The sequence below is a fragment of the Pleurodeles waltl genome, chromosome 9 (assembly GCF_031143425.1).
Source record: "Pleurodeles waltl isolate 20211129_DDA chromosome 9, aPleWal1.hap1.20221129, whole genome shotgun sequence".
Classification (NCBI taxonomy): Eukaryota; Metazoa; Chordata; class Amphibia; order Caudata; family Salamandridae; genus Pleurodeles; species Pleurodeles waltl.
Genome location: NC_090448.1, coordinates 487,900,492 through 487,924,330, shown reverse-complemented (window position 1 = coordinate 487,924,330; position 23,839 = coordinate 487,900,492). Strand labels below are relative to the sequence as shown.

The following is a 23,839-nucleotide window of genomic DNA, read 5'->3' as shown; positions in this document are numbered from 1 at the left end:
CTTCTTGATTAGGTTGCCGTAATGGCGCAGATAATGGTGTGCTCCGTCTCTTCTCTTTCTGACACACCCTCGAGCTGCTGAGTGATGCCCAAGGTTCTTAGGGAGCACCAGGGCCCTAATAAGGTCGGGCAGAGCAGGTGACTGTGCCATGTATCCGGACTCCTCTCTGTTTGGAAGCCTTCATTGATGATTATGCCCGTCCACACTAACGGACACTAAAATGAGCCCAGCAGTCACACCCAATGTGTCACCTCATTGGGCACGCCCATCCCGCCATATCGGTGGTCCTACCCTCCTCATTGCTATGCAAGTACGAGTCTCTGTATCTAAGCGCACGGGATCTCACTTCCCCCTCCCGCCTTGACACACCCTTATTACCCTGTGGAGGTCTGGCTCCTCCCATTGTCATGGCTGGCGGCCAGGATTGGAGCGATGGAACCTAAAGTTCCCGCCCAGTAGACACACCTCCTTTGGCCTGGACCAGCAGGCCCCACCCTACCCTACGCTACGCGGTTGAGAATTGGCCGCGTGAGCTGTCAGTCTCCCGCCCCTCGTCAGGGTGTTGAGTGCTGCTCTGGCTGCAGGAGTCGCGGTCATTGACAGCTCTACGCAGCGAGCACAGTGACCGCGGCAGAGCCCGGGACAGAGGCCGGGGCTCGGCGCATAACTAGCAAGGAATCGGCGATGCGGTGGCACAGCGGAGGGCACCGCGCCGGTGTAGCGCTCCGCTTAGGGGTGCTCTTGGCAGTCTGGATACAGGTGAGCGTCGGGGATCTCTAGGAGGGGATTGTCAGTGATAGAGGGGCGAAACCCTCTGCGGGCAGACCTGCTAAGAGGTGTAGGTGACAGACCAATGGTGAGATTAGTGAACACTGGAGACCAAGGGAATCCCTAGGAAGGGAAAGTTGGCCACTGGGAGGTTATAGGAATCCCCAGGGAAGGAAACATTCAAGAAGTGGTGGATCCGACTGGATACTTACCGGTCTGGGCTGAAGGGGAGAGAGTGACTCCGTACCCCGGGATGACTTCGGTCCCTGCTGTATGATGAGGATGACATTGCTCGAAAAACGAAAATACTGTGGTGAAAGAGATTTTTTTTCTGGGATGAGTGGGGGGTGAGGGGTTCCAGAACCCTAATTGTCGAAAGAAAATATTCTTAGTGGGTTGGTAAAGCTGCTCAGCGCACTCACAATATAGGTCAGTTTATTATGAAATACACGAGTCGCGTACATTTTAAGTTTGCAGAATGCAGCACAACCCCCTCGCAAGGTACCTATACTTTTCAATCCCCCCCCGCAAAAACTTGTGCACGGTGCGGTCAGTCTTAGGACGGTGACTATTTCCAAGCGGAGTGAGGGTGGCATGGTGTTTCTGCACCCCCTTGAGACCCTCGGTCTGCAAACTTCGCAGTTGACCGAGCCTTCGAGACGATGCGACTTGTGCGTAGTATAACTTCCAGTCCGATCCAATCCCGGCTGCCTGGCTCTGCTGTAGAAAATGTATAAGCTCTTTTTAAGAGCATGCTGTGCTGCACTCTGGCGAACTTTCAATCCACGCTTCTCTGGGAGTGATCCCTGCATCTGATCAGAGTTAAGCCTAGATTGGTCTGTCCGTTTAATAATGCACTGTTTTCCTGATTGGAACTGGGAGCAGTTGGTTACACCTCCCCCCATCGTTCCCACCTGCCTGCGTTTTGCCTACACAGCTCCTAGTTTCGTTGCATCTGGCTCATTTTAATCGATTTCCCTTGGTGCTACGGTACCTCCATTTGGACAATTCTTTGATTTTGGCTGATGGTACATTTCCAGAGATTGTAACGTTCCTTCAACTCGTGCTCCTACCAGCGTAGAGCAGGGGGCGGCTTCGTCTTATTTAATAAGTATTTTGTTCTCTTTCAAACCTCATGGACCAATTGAGATGAAAATAGAGTTTTCAATTTCGTGTTTGTTGTGAAACTTATACCTTAAGATCGTTCCTTTACGCAGAAACGCACAGCTTAATACTAAAACTCCAGCTGATTTATTCTGTAGCGTTGCATGAAAGCTACAGGAGGCCCTACTTTTGGTACTGTTCGGTGCTGGGAGTGCTCTCCATAGTAAAGACTGCGTTGAAGATAGATAAGGGGTGCAATACATACAACTATCTCGAGCGGAAAAAGTAACTGCAGCCAACTTTTATCGACCACCTTTACAATACATTTATTTTTTTGTTAAATGTGTATTTTGAATTAGGCGGTCGTGGATGTACATTAAGTGCTTTCTCCAGTATGGATGACATACGTGGAGCTGTTACTATGATCGGCATTATTTGTCACCTTTTTAATTTGTCTCACCCGCCATTGCCAAAGCTATCTAATTGGCATCGTGTTTTTGTTTGCATAGTCCGTCTAGTAGTATAAGTTATGCCTTGCCGTCCGTCGTTTATTGAAATGGTCTCTCTTTTTTGGGGGGGAGTGTGGAGTGGGGGGGTGGGGTGGAAGATTAAGGTGTGTACTTAAGGACCATAGTCTGAACTAGTTTAACATTTAGTAGTGTGTTAGTATTTATTGGGGTGTACCAACAGGATGCCAATGGACACCTTTTAAATAACGTTGCCTGGGTTCACGTTTAAATCCCCTGGCCCCACATCATTGTGTCCATGAACAGTGTCACTGTGTGGGTCAGTTTAGGGCTTAGGTCTGCTTTCAGCTATTATTTTTTTGTTGGCTGTGTCTGCTGATGGCGTCACTTAGTTTTACTGCCTGTGAGATAGAGCCCCACCATGTCTACACCCCCACAGCTCAAAAATACAGTTTTCTCTCTCTGCCGTGTCCTTTTTTTGTGGGAGACCTTGCTCACACGTTTGTTGGTATGTGATTGTATAGTAAGGTCAGGAGTGGTGCAGAAAATACCCACACCCTCTCAGCCTGCATTGCTTTCTTGTTTTAGGCCTTCTTAGACATTACCCTCAAGTGCATGTGTCCTCATGTATGCGGGTGACTCTCAGCCTCCTTGACACAGTAAGACGTACTCCTCCAATGGTTCATGTTCCTTTGCCTCTTTCAACCTAATATGTAATGCTAATTTTTGTTTAGTTTGTATTGTAGTTACATAAGCCCTTTCTGCACGTTCCTGTGCTTTTTTTAAACGCTTCTACTGCATAGTGTCTCCCTTGTTCTTTCCATGTATGAGATGCATGGGTATGCTTCATCCATAATTGTCCAATAGTTTCTTCATTTTCTGCAGCCACCCCCATGATGTAACAAAACGTTTTCATATATTGCCGTGTAGTCATAGAGTGGTACTCCTCATAATTTTACTTGTTGTTCCGCCCCCCAAAGTATCTACCGTACCGAGGTGAAGTACAAATATATGCCCTTATTTGTATGTTTTTATAGCTCAGCAAGTTACTGTTGGAAGTCTGTATGGCTGAGAGAGTTTTAAATAGCAGATATTTTATCTTACCTAGGGTGTAGCAAAGTATAAAGTTTTTGTATGGTTAACACTTACTTGTATTAACCCCCACACCCAGTGTTTTCAATTTCAATTGAATGTTTTCACAGACTGTCATATTTATGTTTATTCGATATGACTGTATGTTTTAGCCCAAAGTACAGTAAAACACCAGTTTTGCTTCATTTTCCCTTGTTCTACCTGCATACATTGGCTTGAGTTGCATTTTAATAAATCAGCTTCTGTGACACTTTAAGTATCCACCCCTTGGTATGTTCTACGCTCCGTGTTAGTAGAAATAGAATCCCTTTTGAGGTTGTAACTCCCCTCCCTCCCCCTTTTTCACCGTGGCCCTCTTGTTTCAGACCAATATGTTAATAGATTGTCAACTGCCACCCCTTGTATGCCAGTGCAGTACCATAGAATGCCCACTTCTGGATGCATGCCTTCCATGCTTTGCTTACCCAGTTTCAGGTGAATATTGCCCATTCTCTGACTTTAACCCTCAGCCCCCTCCAAAGAGTCGGCACTAACATGTCTCCTCTCCCTTTATTTTTAGGTCTCGCAGGCGGCAGGTTATTTCGAGCTGCAGCTGGGCTCAGTGCGGAATGTAAACGGGGAATTGTTGAACGGAGAATGTTGTGATGACACACGGCCGGCGGGCTCCCCCAGGCCAGACTGTGGCCGTGATGAGTGTGACACGTACCTGCGGCTGTGCCTCAAGGAGTACCAGGCTACCATCTCTGCCACCGGGACTTGCACCTATGGAGCCACATCCTCTGCTGTGCTTGGGGGCAATTCCTTCTACATTTCCCGCAGCCAGCACCATGGCAAGAGTGGCGACGATCCAGGCACTATGGTCATCCCCTTCCAGTTCGCTTGGCCGGTAGGTGACAGTTTGTCTTTGGAGGATCTGAAAAACCCTTATGTGATATGTCCATGTACCTTATAGTGGGGGTCTACATTCAGTGGAAATCAAACAGGCATCGTGGGGGCCAATGAATTGATCTTTTTCTGATACATGTATTGATACTTGGATGCCCTGCCTTTTGTTTGGAACTGGTTTCCATTGGAAAATGAGCATAGAATTGCTTTCCCCAGCTTCTCTTCTTCACGGGTACTAGAATGCCCTTTTGCATTTGTTTTGAATTCTCTGTTGTTACACCCAAGCATATTTTGAAAAAGTGCATGTCATTGTTTAAGGAAAGTAAGCAGGTCAATTCAGACCTTTTTTTATTAGGTATGGGTGTTAATGACATAAAGGTGTGTCAGGTCGTCACTGGAAAATGAAAATTGACATTTCTCTTGGTAACGTCCCTTCTTTAGGGTAGGCCAACACTCAGTTGATAAATAAATTGGCATGTTCGATTGGCTACTTCTCCTTTGCACCCCATAAGGCACAGCTGACTTTCCTCTCGAGTAACCCTCACCCCCTTATTTCAAAAGTACAAATGTCATGTCCCCTCTTTCCATCTGAAAGAGGGATAGGCCTTCATTACGAAGATAAATATCTCCATTTCAGCTGTGTGCTCCTCCAGTGTGCCCCAGGGTTTAGTAAGGCCATTACTTAGGGCTAATAAATGCCTTTTCTATTATCTGGTGCTGTGGTCCCAAAAGGTATTTGATGTAAGTGCCCCTTGCCTCTCAGTTGTCTTTCAGAGGTAACCTAAATGTGGTACTGTTTATGGAGGTGCAGATACGTACAGGGATTCTTGCATTTAGTTGTCTGATGTGCAAATCGTAGATCTTAGCTTCCTTGAATCAACCAAGGCCAACCCTGGTTGGACAACAGAAGAATTGATGTTTTTACACTGTCTCTGGTATATTTTACACAGTACATCTATTAAGCTTCGCAATGAAGAATAAGGGAGAACAAAAATGACAGTGCCTCACTTTTCCATTGAAACATATTGTGTTTGGGACATTGTGTTTGTATGCAGAAAATATAATTTTAATATTTGTGGTTAAAGTACAGGCTTGTATCAGAATGAGGGCTAAGCATCTCAATTTATTGTTACTCCACCGTTTGAGCTCAATTATCCCTGTAGTGTACACTTTTTTATCGAAAGCAAGGGACGCAAATCCGTTTTGTGTTATAATTGGCATTGAGAGATTTTATGCATGTTCTTTTTTTTGTGAATGGTTTATAATTTGTTTGATGTTTGTGGATTTCCTATGGAAAATCAATACAAAAGTTAATAAAGTTATTAAAACAAAGGCTCTTTCTATCGATCATACTTTCCAACTGCTTCTCAGTGGGGGGGGTGTAGAGGGGGCGGTCCTCATTTGGAGAATACTCACTTCTTTGGAGTTTTGGACTAAATGAAGAAAAAGTTTGACTTTGTTGATATTTTGTCTTTAAGAAATATGGACATCAGGCAGTTTGCTTAGTTGCTGTTTTTGACAATCTCCAAAATCCCAAGTGTCTTTCTGATCATTTTCAGGTTGTTGGCCATAACATTTTTTTAGATTAACAGACCTGTTGTGTTCTATGATGTGTACAATCAATTAGTAATCTACATTGCCATTGGTCTGGTTTAAGTGCTTGCCACTAGTGGGATACTGAAATTCACTGACATTCCCTCTGGGAGTTTGCATCTCACGTAACATTAAACCCCATATCTGTCCCAATTGTTCCAGCAAGGCATGTTGAAATGGAAGAATAATCCATATTGTTTTATGTATTAAATGCACTCTACTGGGAGTACATAGTGGCTTCTTTAGTATTGAGAGTGCTTCCTGAACTATGTTAGACTTGATGGGTATTTCTACTCTGTACTACAGGCAAAGAACCAGTCGGTTTATTTATGGGAAAAACATGATTTCTTTTGTTCGTGGTCGTGAACTGAAATGCAGTTTTGAACATTCTTTTAGATTAAGTCATTCCTAAAGTTGTTTACTTTTGAAGAGATTGATCAATTTACGCTCCCTGCTTAAAATAGGACATCATTTTTGTTAGAGTGCAGTCAACTTTTGGTACTTTTTTGCCGTTTAACCGGAGTGTAAACAGAATTCTGTTTTGTGGAAAGTTTAAATGGTGGAGGGATGTTGACCTCTACATCCCCTGCTCCCCCACCAGGTCCCATATAATTAAAGTTGGTGATTTCAATTCCTACACTTAACACTTTTTTGAGCATTGTTCTACATATTTTGTGTGTTTTGATATACAACTAGGCTTGTGTTTTTTGAACTGTGAACTGTTTTGATATACAACTAGGCTTGTGTTTTTTGAAATGTGAACTGTTTGTGTGGTGAGAATCAATTACACTATTTTGATATCTATTGCATGTGAAGGAACTGTAGTAGGATGTACACGTTGCATATTTTCTGTATAGCCAAGATGTTTAGCTGTTGTAGGGCCGCAGGGCACTTTTGGTTAGGACCCCCAAACTCAGCATCAAATCACTCAACCTATTAAAGTTTTGATGCTGGAGGTTTTACAATTTAAAATGGGGGGTTTGTCACTGTTTTCTAGCTATCAACTTCTTAATTCATATGTTAACGTGATGCACATTTTGCTATTTAAGATATTTGCATATGCTTCTTGGTCAATGAAGGTCAGTCATATTATGTCTTAGTCTCCAGCCTCTCTCTCTGTACAGTTTGGATTGGTTTTATGTAGCATCTGGATGTCTAAAGCACCGTTTCTTGTAGCTGTTATGTGGTTTTGCATGCATATGATAGTGACCAGAGTGGTGCAAGAGCAGTTGGTATGTTGCCAAATTTTGCTGAACTGGCAGAGATTTCATGGGGTGGCACAGAGTCAATGTTTGCATTTCATTTAGTGGTCTCTTGCACACGTTTGCAGTATGTATACGTTTTTAGGTTTCTACCCGCTATCTGCATGCTGCAGCTGGTGAGATTTCATTCTTGGGGTGGTATTTGTGGGTTCTCTGTGCAGCTGTCAGAGGTTTCTTTTATGTTCTCCTCCCTAGCTATAATCTGTATAGTAAAGCTTTATTTGGTATTCTCTAGCATAGATCCATGTGACTGTAAATATGAGGAAATATTTTTGGTAAACAAGTGTCTAGATCTCTACTATATTGTATGGACTGGTATTTAAAGGTTACATCCAAATAGCTGACCGAGGTTTCTTCTGTGGGGTTTCCTGTAGTTCCTCTGTTTGTTGGCTCTGGAAGAGATTTACAGCAAGCATTCCGTCCATGACTTTTTGTTTTCCTCAGTGTGATGACCGAACGGCGACAGGTATGCCTGAACGTGGGGTCTATGCTCACTGATTCGTACTACTCAAACTGCACCCTACTGATGAGCTCGAACAGGCCGAAACCTGTCTCAGGTTGCTTGTGCTCCTGCTCAAAGGGAACATGGACTGGCAGTACTGGAATGTTCTTACTGGAGTAGGACAAAAGGTGATTTGCATATGGCTGCTGCCTGTCTCTGGTGGCATGGTAAACAAAAAATGGTGGAATAGTTTTTGGCCCAGCGTAATTACCAGAGGACGAGATTAATTGAAGCAGTCCAGCATAATTTTTTTTCTTTTCCTCAGGAAGAGATTTGTAGGGCACTACCTACCCTCTTTACATCTAGCAGGATTTATTTTATATAGATTCAAGTGGCTGGCCGGGGAGGCTTTGTGGGCTGCCCTGTATCTGTGTAGCTGTCAGGGGTTTGTTTAAGGGATGGTATGATTTGGCGGGAACTCCATATCCATGTAGCTGATGAATGTTCTATGGGAAAGTTGTTTGGGTGTCCGTAGTTAAGGGGAGGGCTTTGTGGGATGTCTGGTATCTGTGTAGGTAAATATGACCACTAACGCCATAGTTGTGACTTTTTGAAGCCAAAAAATACAAATCCAGTCAATTGACATACAACAGGACACACTATGTAGTTAGTCGATCGGAAATAGTTATATTTTATTGCTTTGTGAACCATATTCACTCGGGTTTTTACCTGTAATGGCATGTAGTTCCAAAGCTGTACAGCTTGAACAAGAAGAGACCCTGCATCCCATACAGTTTTATGTATTTGGGGGCAGTGATTGATGCATTATGGGGTATAAAAGAATTATTGATGGGCTATAATGTCGTTTTTACTGAGAAACAATGGACCGATCTTATGTATGGCTTAATGAAAAATATAAAGTAAAATAGAGTTGATTATTTTTGATGTTTAACTTGTCCGAATATCGATAGCTATGGTGCTTTCTTGAGATGGCAAAAAATTCTTACTGTTGTGATGCTTAGTTGTCGTTTTTGTAGAAGGTAGGATGAAATTCCAAAATTGACACTGACATTTAGAACGTTTTTATGAGGTATTAACGACATTGCTGCCTTAAATCTATGGGCAAAAGCTAGGTACCTAAGGACATTTGCACAGCTGATAAAAGGTGTATTTTTTGGCCGAACTCCATTAGGTGTATAGAATGTATTTGTAAGTTGACCTGCCACGATAACTTTTTTGGTGGAGTAATAACCAGCAGGCAGAGAGGCTTTTGTTGTTGCATTTACTCAGATGGTGATCATTTCTGCTTAGTTGCCAGCTTGTTAGAGGGTGACAGTTTTTTGGGGCTGGAGGCAGAAAAGCCTATACATGTGCACCTGGTCGAGAGTCGCTTGTATGGGTGCCAGGTTGCAGAAGGTACCTGGGTGCAGTAGTTTATATTAGCAGTTGTTGATATCTGACTTGTTACATTTTCTGGTGGGTTGGTATGTAGTAGCTTTATAAAGTTGTTTCCATCTGGCCTGTTAGATGGCTGTTTTTTCGGATAATCTGTATTTGGTGTTTTGAGACGAGGCTTTAGTAAAGTAGTATGTATCTGCAACACTGACAGCAGGTAGCAACGTTGAATGGTACTTAGCCAAGAGGCAGATGATGGTTTGCAATTAATTGTATATGTGGAGAGTGATACTTGCGAATTTTTTCGAAGACGTAGCCTATGGCGTTGTCTGATGATGGGTTTAAGGGCGGCGTAGATCGGCAATTCTGGCAACGGTCGGTTTTGTGGAACTGGACAGTCTATTGCGCTTTAGCAAGAGGGGGGGTTTCGTCACACGTGGCTGGTGGGTTGTGTGTTCTGAGCAGTACTGCTCGTAGCGGCATTGGTTGGGTCAAGGCTGTTCGGACAGTGCTGTTGAGAGGATGTTGCAGCTTAAATTGGAAGTGAGATAGTTTAAACGCCGTTGACCATCACACATCTAATCTACGATTAATGCGGCAGGGATTGTCTCTTTCAGCTTGGGGCGATTTTACACGGCCTAAGAGAGGTTTTGGACTGCAGGAGGCGCGTGCAAAACGAGGACTCAACAGAGGGCGCCATTGGCGCGCTCTTGTTTTTTTTTTTTTCTTTCCCCGGAGGGGGTGGGGGGTGGAGACAGGGAGGCGCGTGCTGGCAGCTGTTGCTCTGGGCGAAGGCGCGCGCCCTCGCAGTAGGAGCGCGTGCTGCCTTCGACGAAGGGCGTGCCCCTTGACAGCCAGACCTGGCGCCAATCAGGCACAGTTAGACTCACAGCGGCCTACCTGTGGCGACACCTTTATGTAAGAGGCATAGCGCCACTGCCCTACCTCCTAAACCACAGCATAATGTCTGGTCTGCCAAGGGGGGCGATCCGGGGAGAGGTAAAATTATCGTAGACAAGGCACCTTAATTGACTCTTAGGAGACACAGGTTTGATTGGATAATTTTAAGGGCATGACTGTTCCCAAAAACGACGTTAAAAAACATGTAAATAACACTCTTTAGCGTCTTTAATGCGGTAGCTCAAATACCGACCTTAATATTTTCAAATGTACATGCTGTGTTATGCAGACTGCGTGCGTGCCTTTTGAATCGTGGTGTACGTAATGATGGAAAGCCGAAGAAGGAGATAATGGGTGTTATACCGAAAAGTGAGCGCCACAGGAAAGTTATACGTAGCACGCGTTGATTTTGAGACGCTTCGGAAATAATTATTAAAAAATAAGTACTTAACGGCATTGCTTGAGCGGGAAATGCAGATGCCAATTGCCTCCTGAAGTGCTTGTATCTTCCATTAAAACTTTTCCACGCCGCAAAGAAGCGCCTATACTTCCCGGTTGAAATTAAAGAATGCAGGTACTGGGTACTAAACGTTAAACACGCTGCTTAGTTTCTTAAATTAGATATGTTCTTGTTCTAGATCACTTTATATTTTGTTTTGTCTGTTCATTTGATTTTTATACCCTACCGTTTTATATTTTTATTCTTCACCCCTCCCTGCCCCCCCCCCCCCCCCCCAACCTTTATACGCTTCACTGCTGTTTTCTTATTGGTTCTTATAGGGCGACTTTAGCCTAGCCCAAGTTTAATCAACATAGAGGGTGATCTGGACTGTGAAAAGTGTGAACAATTCCCGACTGTAACAATCATTGAAGTCAATGAAACGTTATGATGAAGGTCAACATGTTTATGACTATTAACATTAACCGGAATGACGTGCCACAATATGGTGACCGTTTTCAGCTAACATCCGGTTAGTTTAAGATGTAGTACCTTTAGAAGCTTAGTAACCAAATGCTAGGAGGCAAAAGGCAAATGTTTAACCACAACTCTGCAAAGTTTATTGTTCTACGCTGTGGTCATTTTCCTTATTGCTGATTATTATTATTACTTTTTTTTTTTTGAGACACCCGAGAAAATTGTGAAGTCGTGCACTAAGTTGGATGTCCTGAGGGTATCCCTGAGAAACATTACTAATAGTGGGGACATAATGATTTCAAATACTTCTCCAGTGACACTCTAAACATTTTCTTTTAGTTTTAAGGGATACTCTGTAGAAATAGAAAGTTATTGTCTGTGTGTTATTGCTAAGGTTTGTTTGCACACCGATTTACTTTGCTAGTTCACCAAATGTATAAGCAGCAAATTACATTATGGCAATTCAGTCTGTCACATGATTTATGAATATTGAGTGCAATAATATTCCTGGTCTTCTCTTCCCAGTACATTTCACTTGCAGTTAAAATCTAGACCTCCCTCTATATTACTCGTTTAATGCCTGTTACGTGTGGAAATTTGATCCTCACGTTTTCACTCTCCATTAAAATTTTCCTCAACTACACTTGGAACTAGTCACAAGCTAATAATATACAAAAAGGGATATGATTTGATACATGGAAATAATCCAGACACTTCCACTCAAATAACCACTAATCAAGATTTAAACCACTGGGATTGATGGGCACTGAGTCTTATATATGCCACACATGAAATCATCGAAGGCTTGTTATGTGTACAAAAGATATTATAGGTGGTGAGGACTGCAGAACATAGAATATAGGTGCCTATATTTAGGGGCACCAAGGTTAGACTGAATTAATGAAGTCAAGGAGGAGATGACAGCGCTCACCCACTACTGCTGAAAGACAGTGGTAAGGAATATTGCCAGGCAGTTAATCTCTTCCCACTTGTACTGTTTATAGGGATTCAATTGCTCTAAAATGGTTCTCTGGCCACACCCCCACTCTATACACATTCCTGCTCCCCTCCCACCTAAGTAGTTTCTCAACATGCACCATGACCTGTGTACTATGTGGAGAGTGGTACTTCACGTGAGTCCCTTTTTCACCGGTAAGCTATTCTTGACAACTACAGCCTCCACATATTACGGCCAAGGAACAGAAGTGGTACTGAAAGAAGTGGCAGAGAGCATATACGTCTTGGCATGTCAGAAAGCTGTAATTATCTGGGTTGTATGTTCACAACTAGCTATTCACATTTTTTCACAGCTGATACTAACCTTTTCTTTTAGCTAAGAAATGTGACAGACTTCCCTGGTGTGTCAAAAGTTTCACTGGTAAATGTAGGAATAGTCTTCCACTGTTTCATTACTATGTGCACTGAGGGAGCTTCTTCCAAATCTTGTAATAAAAGGTTTGAATATGAGCAGGCTGTAGGAGGATTAGTAGTGGAGGAATGTGGCCTTGAATAGAAGCTTTTTTTTCCTGTGTTGTCAACTGGAGCCTTATAATCTGAATGTGGATAGAATCCGAATTGGTCATTTGTGAAATAAGTGATCTTGAAATGTCTTGGTGATATCTTTGTAATGGGACCATGGTGTTTGGATGCTTTGCTTAAAACCGCATATGCTTGGAAACATCCAGTAATTGAGGGTTGACCTTCCTGAAAAGCTATTGGAAAAGTTCCTTCATGATCTCCATGTTTATGGTTTTGGAGAAGTTGATTAGTCACTGCATTTTTTAATTGGTCTAAAGTTTTGGAATCAAAACCTTTCGCTCCAAACTGATGAGGCTTTAGAATTAATGTGTCCTGGATGCATTTGTACATTTAGTCTGTGCCTGGGTGAGATCTAACACATGTTGTGCATTCGCATGAATCTGTAACCTCTGATACCCTAGAAGGGCGTTCACCCTGTTGTGACTGCGTCTGTGGAAGGCTGTCCCACAGATTTTATTTTGTAAGTTTGGTAGACGTCCCTTTCAATTGTGGCCACCAAGAGTGTATTTCATGTTGGTAGTGCTGCACAGTTTTCACCAAAGAAGGAATTTGGAGCATGTGCTATACACAGCCACATTTCTCTATGCTCGGTGAGGCAATTGGTGATGTGCATCCTTAAGTGATGGGAAATGTATGAAAGGTAAACCGGCCCCCCTGCAAGAGGACAGCCTGATTTTCATTTGTTTATGCAAGGGTGCTTTTTCCACATTAAACAATTATCAAAAAGAAGAAAACTTAATTTGTTTAAGGATTGGAGCTTTTTCGTCATCAGATGTTTCCACAGAAGTATGGGTGACTTGCAGTTTGTTCTGTTTGCACCCAAAATACTTTAGAAGCACATTACATTGAGCATCAAAGGTGACTTGATTTATCGTCCATAGTAACCAGGGATTAAACAATAGGAATGGCATGGAATCTTCTTCTACAGTGTACACAGCGCTATACTTTAACCAGTGTGTAAAGTAACTTGAATTGAAGATGATGAGAGCGATTGTTAATTAATTTAACCCTGAATATAGTTACAAATCTGCAAAAGAAAGGTGTATGTTGGTGGGTACGGACCAAGTGGAGGAAAATGTTTAATGAATGGTGTATGATTTCATATGGATATTTAGTTAATTTTTATGTGATTCCAGCAAAGGGAACTGAATAATTTGCCTAGTTATACAATTATATCACGTTCGAAGCAATGTTCTAGATCCACAGTTGTCAATAGACGCTAGAACACAGTAAAGGTGGCCAAAGCATTTTCTAAAAGCATTATGAAGTATTTTATAGCAGAAATCTCATTTCCACAGTGTAGTGGAATATGAATATCTGCACTGTAAAACAATATTTTTAATGCGCCAAACCGATTGTCAAACGGTTACTCCAGTTCTTTAGCATATACTAAACAGGGTATTTGACACCCGACTAAAGAAGTAAAGGGCCTTCTAATGAGGCAACTACCTATTAACTGAAAAAGCATTAAGAAGGGGTTGCCCTTTTGTGGCCTTTGGTGTAGTAGAAATCGTCTGCCAGCAGTTTCACACCACAGGGAGAATGTCCAAGTCCAGCACATTACTGCGCAAAGCACATCACAAATTGCCACTGTATACAACTCTTCCTAAAAGTAGTGACAGGCAGTTTAAGACACCGGGCCTCCTCCTTCTGTGGTGGAGGCCGAAGGGTTGGTGGAGAATGGCTAGCGCCAAGAAAGACACGGTGCAGTATAAATATTTTCATCCATCTGACTGATAAGTTCAGAAGGGAACCAAACCTGTTACATAGAGTTGAAAATGATTACAGAAAGAATATGTCGGCGGGCAGAAAGTATACAGGCGATTTTAGGATAGAAAAGATTAGTTTCCAGCATAAACAACCTACATGCAGTGTTTTCTGTGATTTAAGAATTGTTCTTGGCTTCTTCCGAAGTCTTTTCCAGTAATGTCTCCTCAAGGGTAGACCATTCCTGATTCACAGTTTGATCTTCTCCCTACGGGAGTAGAATAGTCTGTCCCACATTTGACCAGAGAAGAGAGCAGCAAAAATCTCCAATCAACCGTAATCCTTAAAAAATATATACCCAAAATTAACAACGTGGCCCTGCTACTAGATTGGTGGAGGGAAGTTTGTTCAGATTTGGAGTAATATGTCTCCATCCCTACTTGCCTTGTGAAGCAGAGTTTTAGACTTCCTATACTCCACTTCTGTGCCCACCCAGTTACTTAAGTAGCCTGAAGTCAAGGATATTTTGAATGAAGGAACAATCGAGCTTTTGCCCGTTGTGTAGTTACATAGGGGATTTCACTTCCCTGTGGTTCGCATCAGACAAGCAACTCATATCTTTGTGCCAAGCAAACCACCTCTGCTTCTTCACCATCCCGAAATTATTTTGAAGAAACCTAAAGACCGACCTACCCACAGCCTATCTAGATGACATCCCATCATTTTCTTCCCTTTATTAACCCCTTAGCTGCTGGAGGATTTTTTTAATCCCCTACCTGGTGTCGGCCACTGGTTGTGACCCGCATCAAAGAGGTTAAAGACTAGAAGATTGTAATGGAAACCCCATTACCAGGTTGACCCAGGCAGCGACGGTTGGCGGCTTACCCTCAGCCGGTTTGGCGGAGAAGTGCCCCGGGGGCACTTCGATGGAAGAACATCGGACGGAAGCAGAGTGCCTCTGGGGTGAGGCCTCAAAAGAAAGGGACGGAGCGAAGACAAGGAGGAGAGCGACGACGGAGAGGAAGATGACACGGAAAAGAAACAGAGGGACCAAGAAGAAGACTTGGGACCCGAAGAGGCAGCGCCAGAGCTGCGAGAGAGGATGAGGGCAGAAGAAGATGTGGGACCCGAAGAAGAAGCGCCAGAGCCACGAGAGGGGGTGAGGACAAAGGAAGATGTGGGGCACGAAAAGCACACGCCGGAGCCGCGAGAGAGAGTGAGGACGAAGGAAGACACAGGACCTGAACTGGAGAAGGACAAGGAACAACGCCGGGAGAGGCACACCACGAGAGCACCAGGCCACGTTCCTGGAGGGACATGCCCGTACAAGGCACAGGCTTTCCTGAGCAAGTAGCTGTTATTGAATTTAGTGGTGACAAGGGACGGAGAACTCAGAGGGGGAACTAATTAAAAAGGAGAAAGAAAGCAAGGAGGGGTAAAAACCCCTAAATACACTGTGGCATAGGTGTTGCATGAAAGCATGTGTAACTCACCTTGAATGGTCTCTACCTCACGTCCTCCACTCACACCTTCCCCGGTGACCCCACCCTATCCCTTAATAAAAGACCCAGTTACCTGATAACCATTTTTATCTCTTTTCTCGGAGGCACATCGATCAAAACTTGATCTGGGCTGCCAGTTCCATCCCCAGGAACCGCTGAGGACTGAAGAAACTACCTAGAGAAAAGAGAAACAAAGAGAGAATATCAGTGAACTAACTAATTGTATCTCCAATACTCCCAATAATAATAACAACAATCCTTAAGAACTCGACTAAGTCGAGTATTTATAGTCCTGGCATCCTACAAAGACTTTGGGACTGGTTTAGATCCCGGCGGAGGGTTTACTCCGTTACAACTGTGACCAATATCCCTTCCGCCAAAATACACGTACAGTTGAAAACAATGGTATTTAGATTTTGGTGGATGGGATAGCTGTCATTGTTGCCACAGAGAAACCCCTCCACCGAGATCTAAATCAGGCCCTTTGTCTTCTTAGTATGTACCCTGTTTATACTTTTCTACCTTACTCAAATCGACTTGTATGATTTTCTGCGTTGATCTGTAAAACTCTCTGCTGCCCGCCTGGCAAGCTCTGTGCTCTAACCACTACAAATAAATAATTTGAAGCAGATGTTTAAAAATTACACTTTTTGTGCAGGCTTGGTCTGTCCTAAGTGCAGGGGCTAGCTTTTTTTTATCAGTCATTCTCAGGGTTGTTACTTTGTTATTCTCATTTGACAATCTAATGACATTTGGAGGGTTTATGGCATCAGGAGTCTCCTGTGGGTAAAGCTTGCACCTCCCCGTTTTTCGATCAATGTTATGACAGCAGTTATGACTTCTCTTTTGTAGTCTAAGTATCTGCATTAATCCTTTGCAATGATTAGGAGCTGAGGATCTCTTCCCTCCCGCTACCCTTTGCAAACCAAAAATGGACAGCTTACTACATGCCCCTTGCCTCTGCTTCATCAGATTTATCCTGGACACTGGCATAGTTCAAGATCCTTCTTCGAGCCTCAAAAGTGTTCAGGCACTTTAGACAGCTGAGCTCCATTTCTACTCCTGTAGAAATAGATAATATACATATTTGTGGGTCTATCGACCCCTGCCCCTTTTCAACTTGATTGTCCAGGTGGTTCCACTTTCGCACATGAAGATGCATAGTATCCAATTTCTGCTGTTTATCATTGGCTCAAGTTGACCAGTACCCAAGCTCTTTGGAAGCCCCTTTTCTTGTGGATTCCTGCTCTCATTTCAAATCAAAGACCTGTTCAAAGCATTTAGAAAAAGGTTTTTGATGGCAGTGCACTGACCAGAAGTAATTTTGAACCAATCGACGGGACTAGCGAAAATTGGCTGCAATCTTCAACGATGGGACTCTTCAGCAACGGACATTGTATGTTGTGCAATCTCATATATTTGCATATTGGTACATACTTGAAATTGATAATTGGAGAAAATTCACACGTCATTTTATTTAACACAATTTCTACACTGGCTCTCGACGATCACACTGTTTGTGGTTTCGTTTGTGCAGAATTGTTTATGTTGCCGCTGTGATAGCTACTGGAGTGAAGGAACATCTTAAGGCAATAGAGAAGAAAGCAAAAATCTATCTGGACAATAAGAATGAAAACTTTGTGGTTCGAATCATGCCTGCACGAACATTTTGTTGGTTCCAAGACTCAGTTTACAAATAATGCCACTAACCAAATAGCTCCTGTAGGCTGGAGGATTACTGTGCTGAATGATGAAACACAGCTGCTGCTCGCGCTATAGCAACGGTTAATGTGGCTGAAGTCCGTTAAATTGAAACAGGACAGGCGCCTCTCCACGGAGCCCGACTGCTCACTATCTTATTACTGACAGCCGATTACAGGTATACTGTTGCTAGACACATATGTATGATCCTTCCCCTGGCTGCGTGTCTTTTTTTTTTTTTAACACAACGTGCCTGACTAGGCAAGCCACACCTGTGATGGTGCTCTAGTCTGCCAGACTCTTTTTATTTTTTGTTGGCTCTGATTTTCTGGAAGCAGTACACGTTTCCACTGTCCTCGGAAGTGTCCTTATTTCCTTGTGTTTGCTATAGCATGTATGTAAGTAACTTATTACTCTGCTGCTATTGGAAGACTATTGCTTTACCGAAAAGTGAAACGCAGTATGGCACCATTCCAAAATGTAAGCACCAGGAAACAAACTGCCTAAACTCTTATTTTAGGAAACTCCTCTTAGGACCCCAGCTGTAGCATATCATCTGCCCCACCTGTGACTGACTAGAAAGGTGTACAAGAACGTAAAGTTTAGTTTTGGGGTGGGGGAGGTGGTTAGGAGGAGTGTGTAAAGTTGATGTATCTTTGTAAGAATTAAAAAAATATATATATTTAAAGGCCGGAGAGCGGTTTTCCTTGTCTAACCATGGTCTCTCCTTGGCTAGATCATGGAAAGGGAAAAGGTTGTAATAAAGAATAAAGCGATGTCTTGATGCCTTGAAACCTGAAAGGTTTTAATATGTTTCTTCATGCTTGCGCCCCCGCCCCCCTCCCCACCCAAAAGACATATTCTGCAGTATTGCCAGTTTCACCACTGCAATCTGGCAAAAATCGCCTTGATTTGGGTTCTCATTTGAGCATCATGCACTCTTCATTGATTGCTCGAGGCAGGAGAGGCAAGGAGGAGGCAGCTGAAACCCAGCCAGTTTTCTGTCTCATGTTTGCTTTTGATGCTTCGCTCTCCTGTTACTTCCCCCTAGTGCAGTTATGTATGAGAGGATATTTTTGCCAGTTTCATTCACAATTACGCTACATATTCGTAATGAAAATGGTTTGAAACAGTGGTAGACGACTCTACGGCAATAATCGCCAGATGCATGCGTAACCTACCGCGGGTGTAGGGAAGTGCAGGTGATTTTGAGAAACATTTTTCTGAAACTGCAGAGGGTAGACAATTGTGTGTTTTTTGAACTGGCACAATATTGACTTTGGGACTTTAACCAACAACTTCTTGAGCGAGAAATCGCACAGTGAGGCATTGCAGTTGGAAATATTAGAACTGTACTAGGTGTATTAACACGATTATTTTGTTAACCCAGCCTTGTGCGCTCCTCACTTAATTGGTATTTATTTTAATGAATGGTGTGCTCTATAAGTTCAAGGAGACTCCAAGCGAGTCTAAAAGTAGGTTACTACTTTGAAATGCTTTCTAACACCATTTGCAAAGCACTCCCTTGAAGTCCCTTTATAAAGAGTTTAAAATAAGAAGGAACTCGGATTACAGTTTCACATTACAGTTTTGCTTATGTGACTACCACAAGTTTCTAAAGATAATTATTCAAAGTAGTCTTTAGGACACACAAAAGGACTGATAGGTTAAGAATACTATGAAAAGACAACAGGTGGCATGCTTGTGATCTCCCAGCAATGCAAGCTATCATTTTCCCCTCAAACGTTAGGATAGTTACACAGTACAGGCCGAAGCGTGTTGCATGCAGAGTTCCTACAGTGAGTTTTGCAAGACCGTCGACCTTGCATGCAGACGTTTTTTACGTCCTCAAACGCCAACATATTAAATTAAAAAAGTGCTCATTACGTTTATTGTAAACAAATTTCAATTAGCAGAAACCTTTTACTACTTTGATTAACTTTTGTGTGCTACATCTACAATATGTATGTCGTTTGGCATAGTTTTTAATTTAACTAAGGGATTATTATTATTATTGCTGTAAACGTTTGACATGTTGCTCTTTGTGGTCTCTAAACCCACCATACCTTTTGTATGATACATGCTGTTTTTCATCCCTCTCTGTAGTCAGTCGGTGTATTTTGTTAATGTGGCTTACCAAATACATAGCAGGGCCGAACCCCTTCAATTGCTTTCCATTGACTGGCTTTCCTGTCCCTCATTTACCTGCTCCCTATTTGTGTCCTAGCTTGTGATTTTTGTGCTTGTCCTTCCACTGAGCACATTACTTACTTACTTATGTTGCTTTGATTGTCTGGTACCATCGCTTCCACTTGTTTTCAAGCATGTTTTTTTCTTTTCTATTAAGCAGTCCACATGAGTCCCTGTGTTTTAGAGCCATCTCTCTTGTGCCCATCCCTCTCGCTGCACTCTGTGCCCTGCCCCCTCCCTCTTGGGCTCAACCATATGATTCTCCCGGTTGCTGCTGTCCATCCTACTTCTGTGTTGTCTTCCCGTCCCTCCTTCCCTCCCACGGGTTGATTTGGCCTCCCTCCTTCCTTCTCTGTGTTGCTTTGGCTTCCACCCTTGTCCAGTGTTGCTTTGACTCCTCTCCCCATTTGCCTCTTTTCTCACCCCCCACTTCTTTAAATAAAATAAAAAAAGTGTGTTTAATTTTATTTGTAATTACCGATCCAAATCGATAATTAAAAAAAAAATAGCATTTGCAATGCAATAGGTCTTGCATTTGCTTGAGTTAGAACTACTAGCGTTGAAAACTCCTAACCGGACTTTTCATGCTTCATAAACTGAAAATGAAAATTAAAACAGTTTCACATAAACGAGCCGACGGCCGCCAGGAGTGTGAAGGAGACACACAAAAGGAAACAGAAGTTCGCTGACAGTCAAACATATCAACAAAAGTGCAGTTATCCATGTAACCGGCAAAGGTGCGGTTATCCATGTAACAAGGCCAGTGTCATGCAATGCGCTCGACTGCTGCCCAGTGAGATCGCGCTGTGTAGGAAATAAAAAGAAAAAGTAGTCCAGAAGCCATTTTGAAAACACAGAGCCTCATATGTTTTCTGTAGTTTTCCCGGTGCTCTTGGGGAAGGCTAAACACTGGAAAAGGCATGACGTATGCATGCCTTTCACTAATGAAATCAAGCGAATTTTAAAAGGCAAACCAACCAAACAGATGGGCGTGACCAGGGTGTGGTTAAAAGCCCACGGAGAGATTACAACAGGGGCCAGAGCGCTTGCGTGCTCAACCCTAAAAAGCACCTACATCTTTTTGTAGGCACACACGTGTGGTGTTTGCCTATAAGATGATGCAGCACTCTTGTCCATGCCTTATTTTAAAAACTAATTTTGAACATTAGCCATGCTGCACAGCATCTGGATGCTTTGCAGCGTGGCTGAAAAACATTTGTGAAGCCAGTAGGTAGCAAAGGCGAGGTCTGTTGGTTTTGGCAATGCTTGCTCGGAGGCAATTGTCTGTGGTGGCAAAGGTTGCAGCACTGAGGTACAGGGCAACTCTGACAGTGACTATAAAGAAAATATTTGGATTTCAAACAGGTTTGCACGTTTGATAAATATATTTTGCCTTATTAAAATGTTGATTTTGAAGCATTAAAGTGGTTCACTTATGACTTCTTCTAAAGCTATTTATTTTAAAGGGAAGTGGGAATACATTTATATGTGTATTTTATTTTACCCGCCAAAATTACAGTCCCACCCTCGTCTAGTGTAATGTAAAAGTAGTCGACCCAACAGAAAACTGCTGGAAACATGACTGTTGGTTTTCACTAAGTCACTTTCTGAGGATGTTTGCCTGTTCTGTTTACTGCTTGAAGTCTAGCTTGTTTAATGAAATTTTCCTAAAATCCGAGATGTGTTGTTTTATGTACTGGGTCTTCATAGAGCTTGCTGGTATATTCGTTGAGAGAGCAGGTGTTCTTTCCATCCTTTTGGCTTGATTTATCAGTCTGTCAGTTTACCTAAAACCCTTTGAAAACTAATACATAACTTGCATGCTTAGACTCCAGCTCAGAGGAATCAACTTAGGGCTTCATGATTATACCTGGGCAGATTTACAGTGGTTGGAGATCAGATTCTCTGGACCGAACAGGACTGCAGGAGAGAGTAAAGAGCAGCATTTTTAGTACCCTGATAGAGCTGCAGCTTAATTTGGGCTGCAAGTTGCGGCCATCCTGGCATGAACTACTCCTGGAGAAGCAAGGGGGCCTAAGTTCAGTTGGCCAAGGCAGACATTATATAGTACAGTTTCCCTGGTCCCCCTGCATTAGCCAACTGAGAGAATCATGTCTACTCATACCCCCCTTTTTAAATGCTTGAAGGTATGAGCCAGAGAACGCCTAAACCCACAGACAAACAGCTACGAAATAGAGACCTCAGGAATTATGTGGTTTAATTGTATGGACCAGAGTTGACCGAAGAAGAATTCATGCTAGTTTCATTGAACAAAAAAGTGGAAACTGTGTGAATAAAGTTACTGCTGGAGAAAATAAGGTGGGGGTCCAGGAGACGGGAGTATTTATCTTCTGAAAAATGTATTTGAATATCTGTAAGGCTTTTTGATAATTGTAGAGACAATTTTGGGAAAGATTGCCAAGTCCAAAGAAAGGTTCTAAAAAAACATCCAAGTTCAAGCAAGGGTATAGGGTTTGGAGAGCAGGAGAGCAACTTTTAGGTTGTCAAAAAGAGGTGTGGTTGGAGAGTCCAAGAGAGTTGGTAAAAGCAAGGCTGTTTTGGCAGTCAAAGGTCATCACGAGGTTGTGTTAAGGGCAGCTGCCACTTAGAGAGATTAAAGTGAAATGGTGCAGATTTCTGCCGTACTATTTGTGTGTGGACATGTTAGTAAGGAGTTGAAAGCAGGTGCTAAAAAAGTAGATGATAGTACTGAAAGGATAAGATGTTGGAAAGACCTATTGGGAAAAAAATAGTTTCTCAGGTGGCTAAAGAGGAGTCACTGTTCAGCATTATACCTGTCATAGGAATGTTGGTAATATTTGTTGATCTCCATCCAATCCTTCTATCCCACCTATTCCTTCAAGTAGTGCAAACTTTATATGTGCTTTTATAGAAGTCTGTGGTCATTGAGAGGTACTCTGTTGAAACTGTTAATTATTTCTGAGTGCGTTTTGACAGTGCAAACCAATATTGCTGGGTATGTACCCGTTGTGATGAATATAAGTTGATTGTATGGGCACAACATGGTCAAATTAAAGGAAAGACCTTCTAGTAAAATCCGCTTTCTTCTGGATCTGCAAACACTCGAGTACTGAACCATAAATGGGTTAAAGAAGATTCCTGGTAGAACAGTACTGTAGGCCCACCTTCCCTATAGTTATTTATCCAAGTGTTTCTGTGAAGACTATATCACTACAGCAGATATGCTGCTAGCTGGCTACAGGGTTAGTCTTGTGTTTCGCAGTTTTGGTCAAGCTTACTGTGGATCTCTTCCACTAAGAAGGATGAAGAAAGCAATCTTAATTGACTGGTTGTGGACGAGTAACCGAGCTGCTCGGAAGTGGATTTGTATGGGATTTTCCAGACTGAGTCTGGAGCAGGTCTACAAATGGGCAGAAGCATTGCCTGCAAGTTGAGCTAGCAGGATAATAGTGTAAAGCTGCTGCTCTGCAGACGAGAGGCACTGCTCAAGACAGTGAAGATCCAAGACTCCGGGGAACCCAACTACTGGAGGGCCAGCCATTAAAATGTATTGAAATAAAAGCAGGCAGGTTCCTGAGACTCCCTGGGTCACATATCTAATCTTTTATGAGGTGCGCTGTTGCACTGAGGAGAATTTCTAGTTCTGGATCTGACAATTCCTGGTATAAACAGTTAGGTGATGCACACTTATGATGAGCATCCCTGTGGTTGAGGTCAGGGTCCTGGGAGGTGAGGTGGGTGAACTATTTTTTTTAAAGAATATTGGCTTTGTTGCATAGACTTTGACCCACCACCATTGCCACACATTATACATTGTGAGACTCATAAGCATGATGGTGGCTTTTTGATAATTTACTTATTTGTGACCCACAGTGTATTTTATTCACTGACTAGCAGTTATGCCTGCTCTGTGTAGGTTTGCTCTCGAGCTGAACCACAATAAGATATGTTGTGCACTGGTCAAGAAACCATGGCTACAGTTAATTTACCCATTTGTAGTTCTTGCCTGCGTGACCATGTGCTAGTTCTGACGCACTCGTTGGCTAGAGAAATTGTGCTCAACAGGGGTCTTGGTGCCTGCCCATTTGCTTACTGTTCATGGGCTTCATTGTCAGACTCATTTGCTGCCTTCTAATTGTAGTAAGTAAACATTTTTGGCCAAAAAGGGGGAAGTATAAACCTAGACTCCCACAGTAAATAAATTAAGATTCTCTTCAATAGTGTATTTAAAGTTGATGTGTATTTTATTTCTTTATAACAACATCAAATATGACCTCTTATATTATAGATAAACTTGCAAATAATTGGAAATAATTTCTAGGTGCTCTAAAATAACAACACCGTGAAAGTGAATATTGTGATAAATAAGGTACTAGTGTTAAGAACAATATATA

General features: G+C 42.7%; 1 protein-coding gene across 2 annotated transcripts in view; it reads left to right on the top strand.

Annotated features, from left to right (window-relative positions):
* The first annotated feature begins 532 nt into the window (after positions 1-532).
* JAG2 (jagged canonical Notch ligand 2) overlaps positions 533-23,839 on the top strand; it is a 265,230-nt gene continuing 241,923 nt past the window's right edge. Inside the window, exons 1-2 of one of the 2 annotated variants that reach the window (XM_069207327.1) lie at positions 533-759; positions 3,991-4,317. In XM_069207327.1, coding sequence (XP_069063428.1) covers positions 685-759; positions 3,991-4,317 — 402 coding nt within the window. In that variant the 5' untranslated portion in view covers positions 533-684. The remainder of the gene's footprint in view (positions 760-3,990; positions 4,318-23,839) is intronic. The other variant, XM_069207328.1, reaches the window with a different exon arrangement.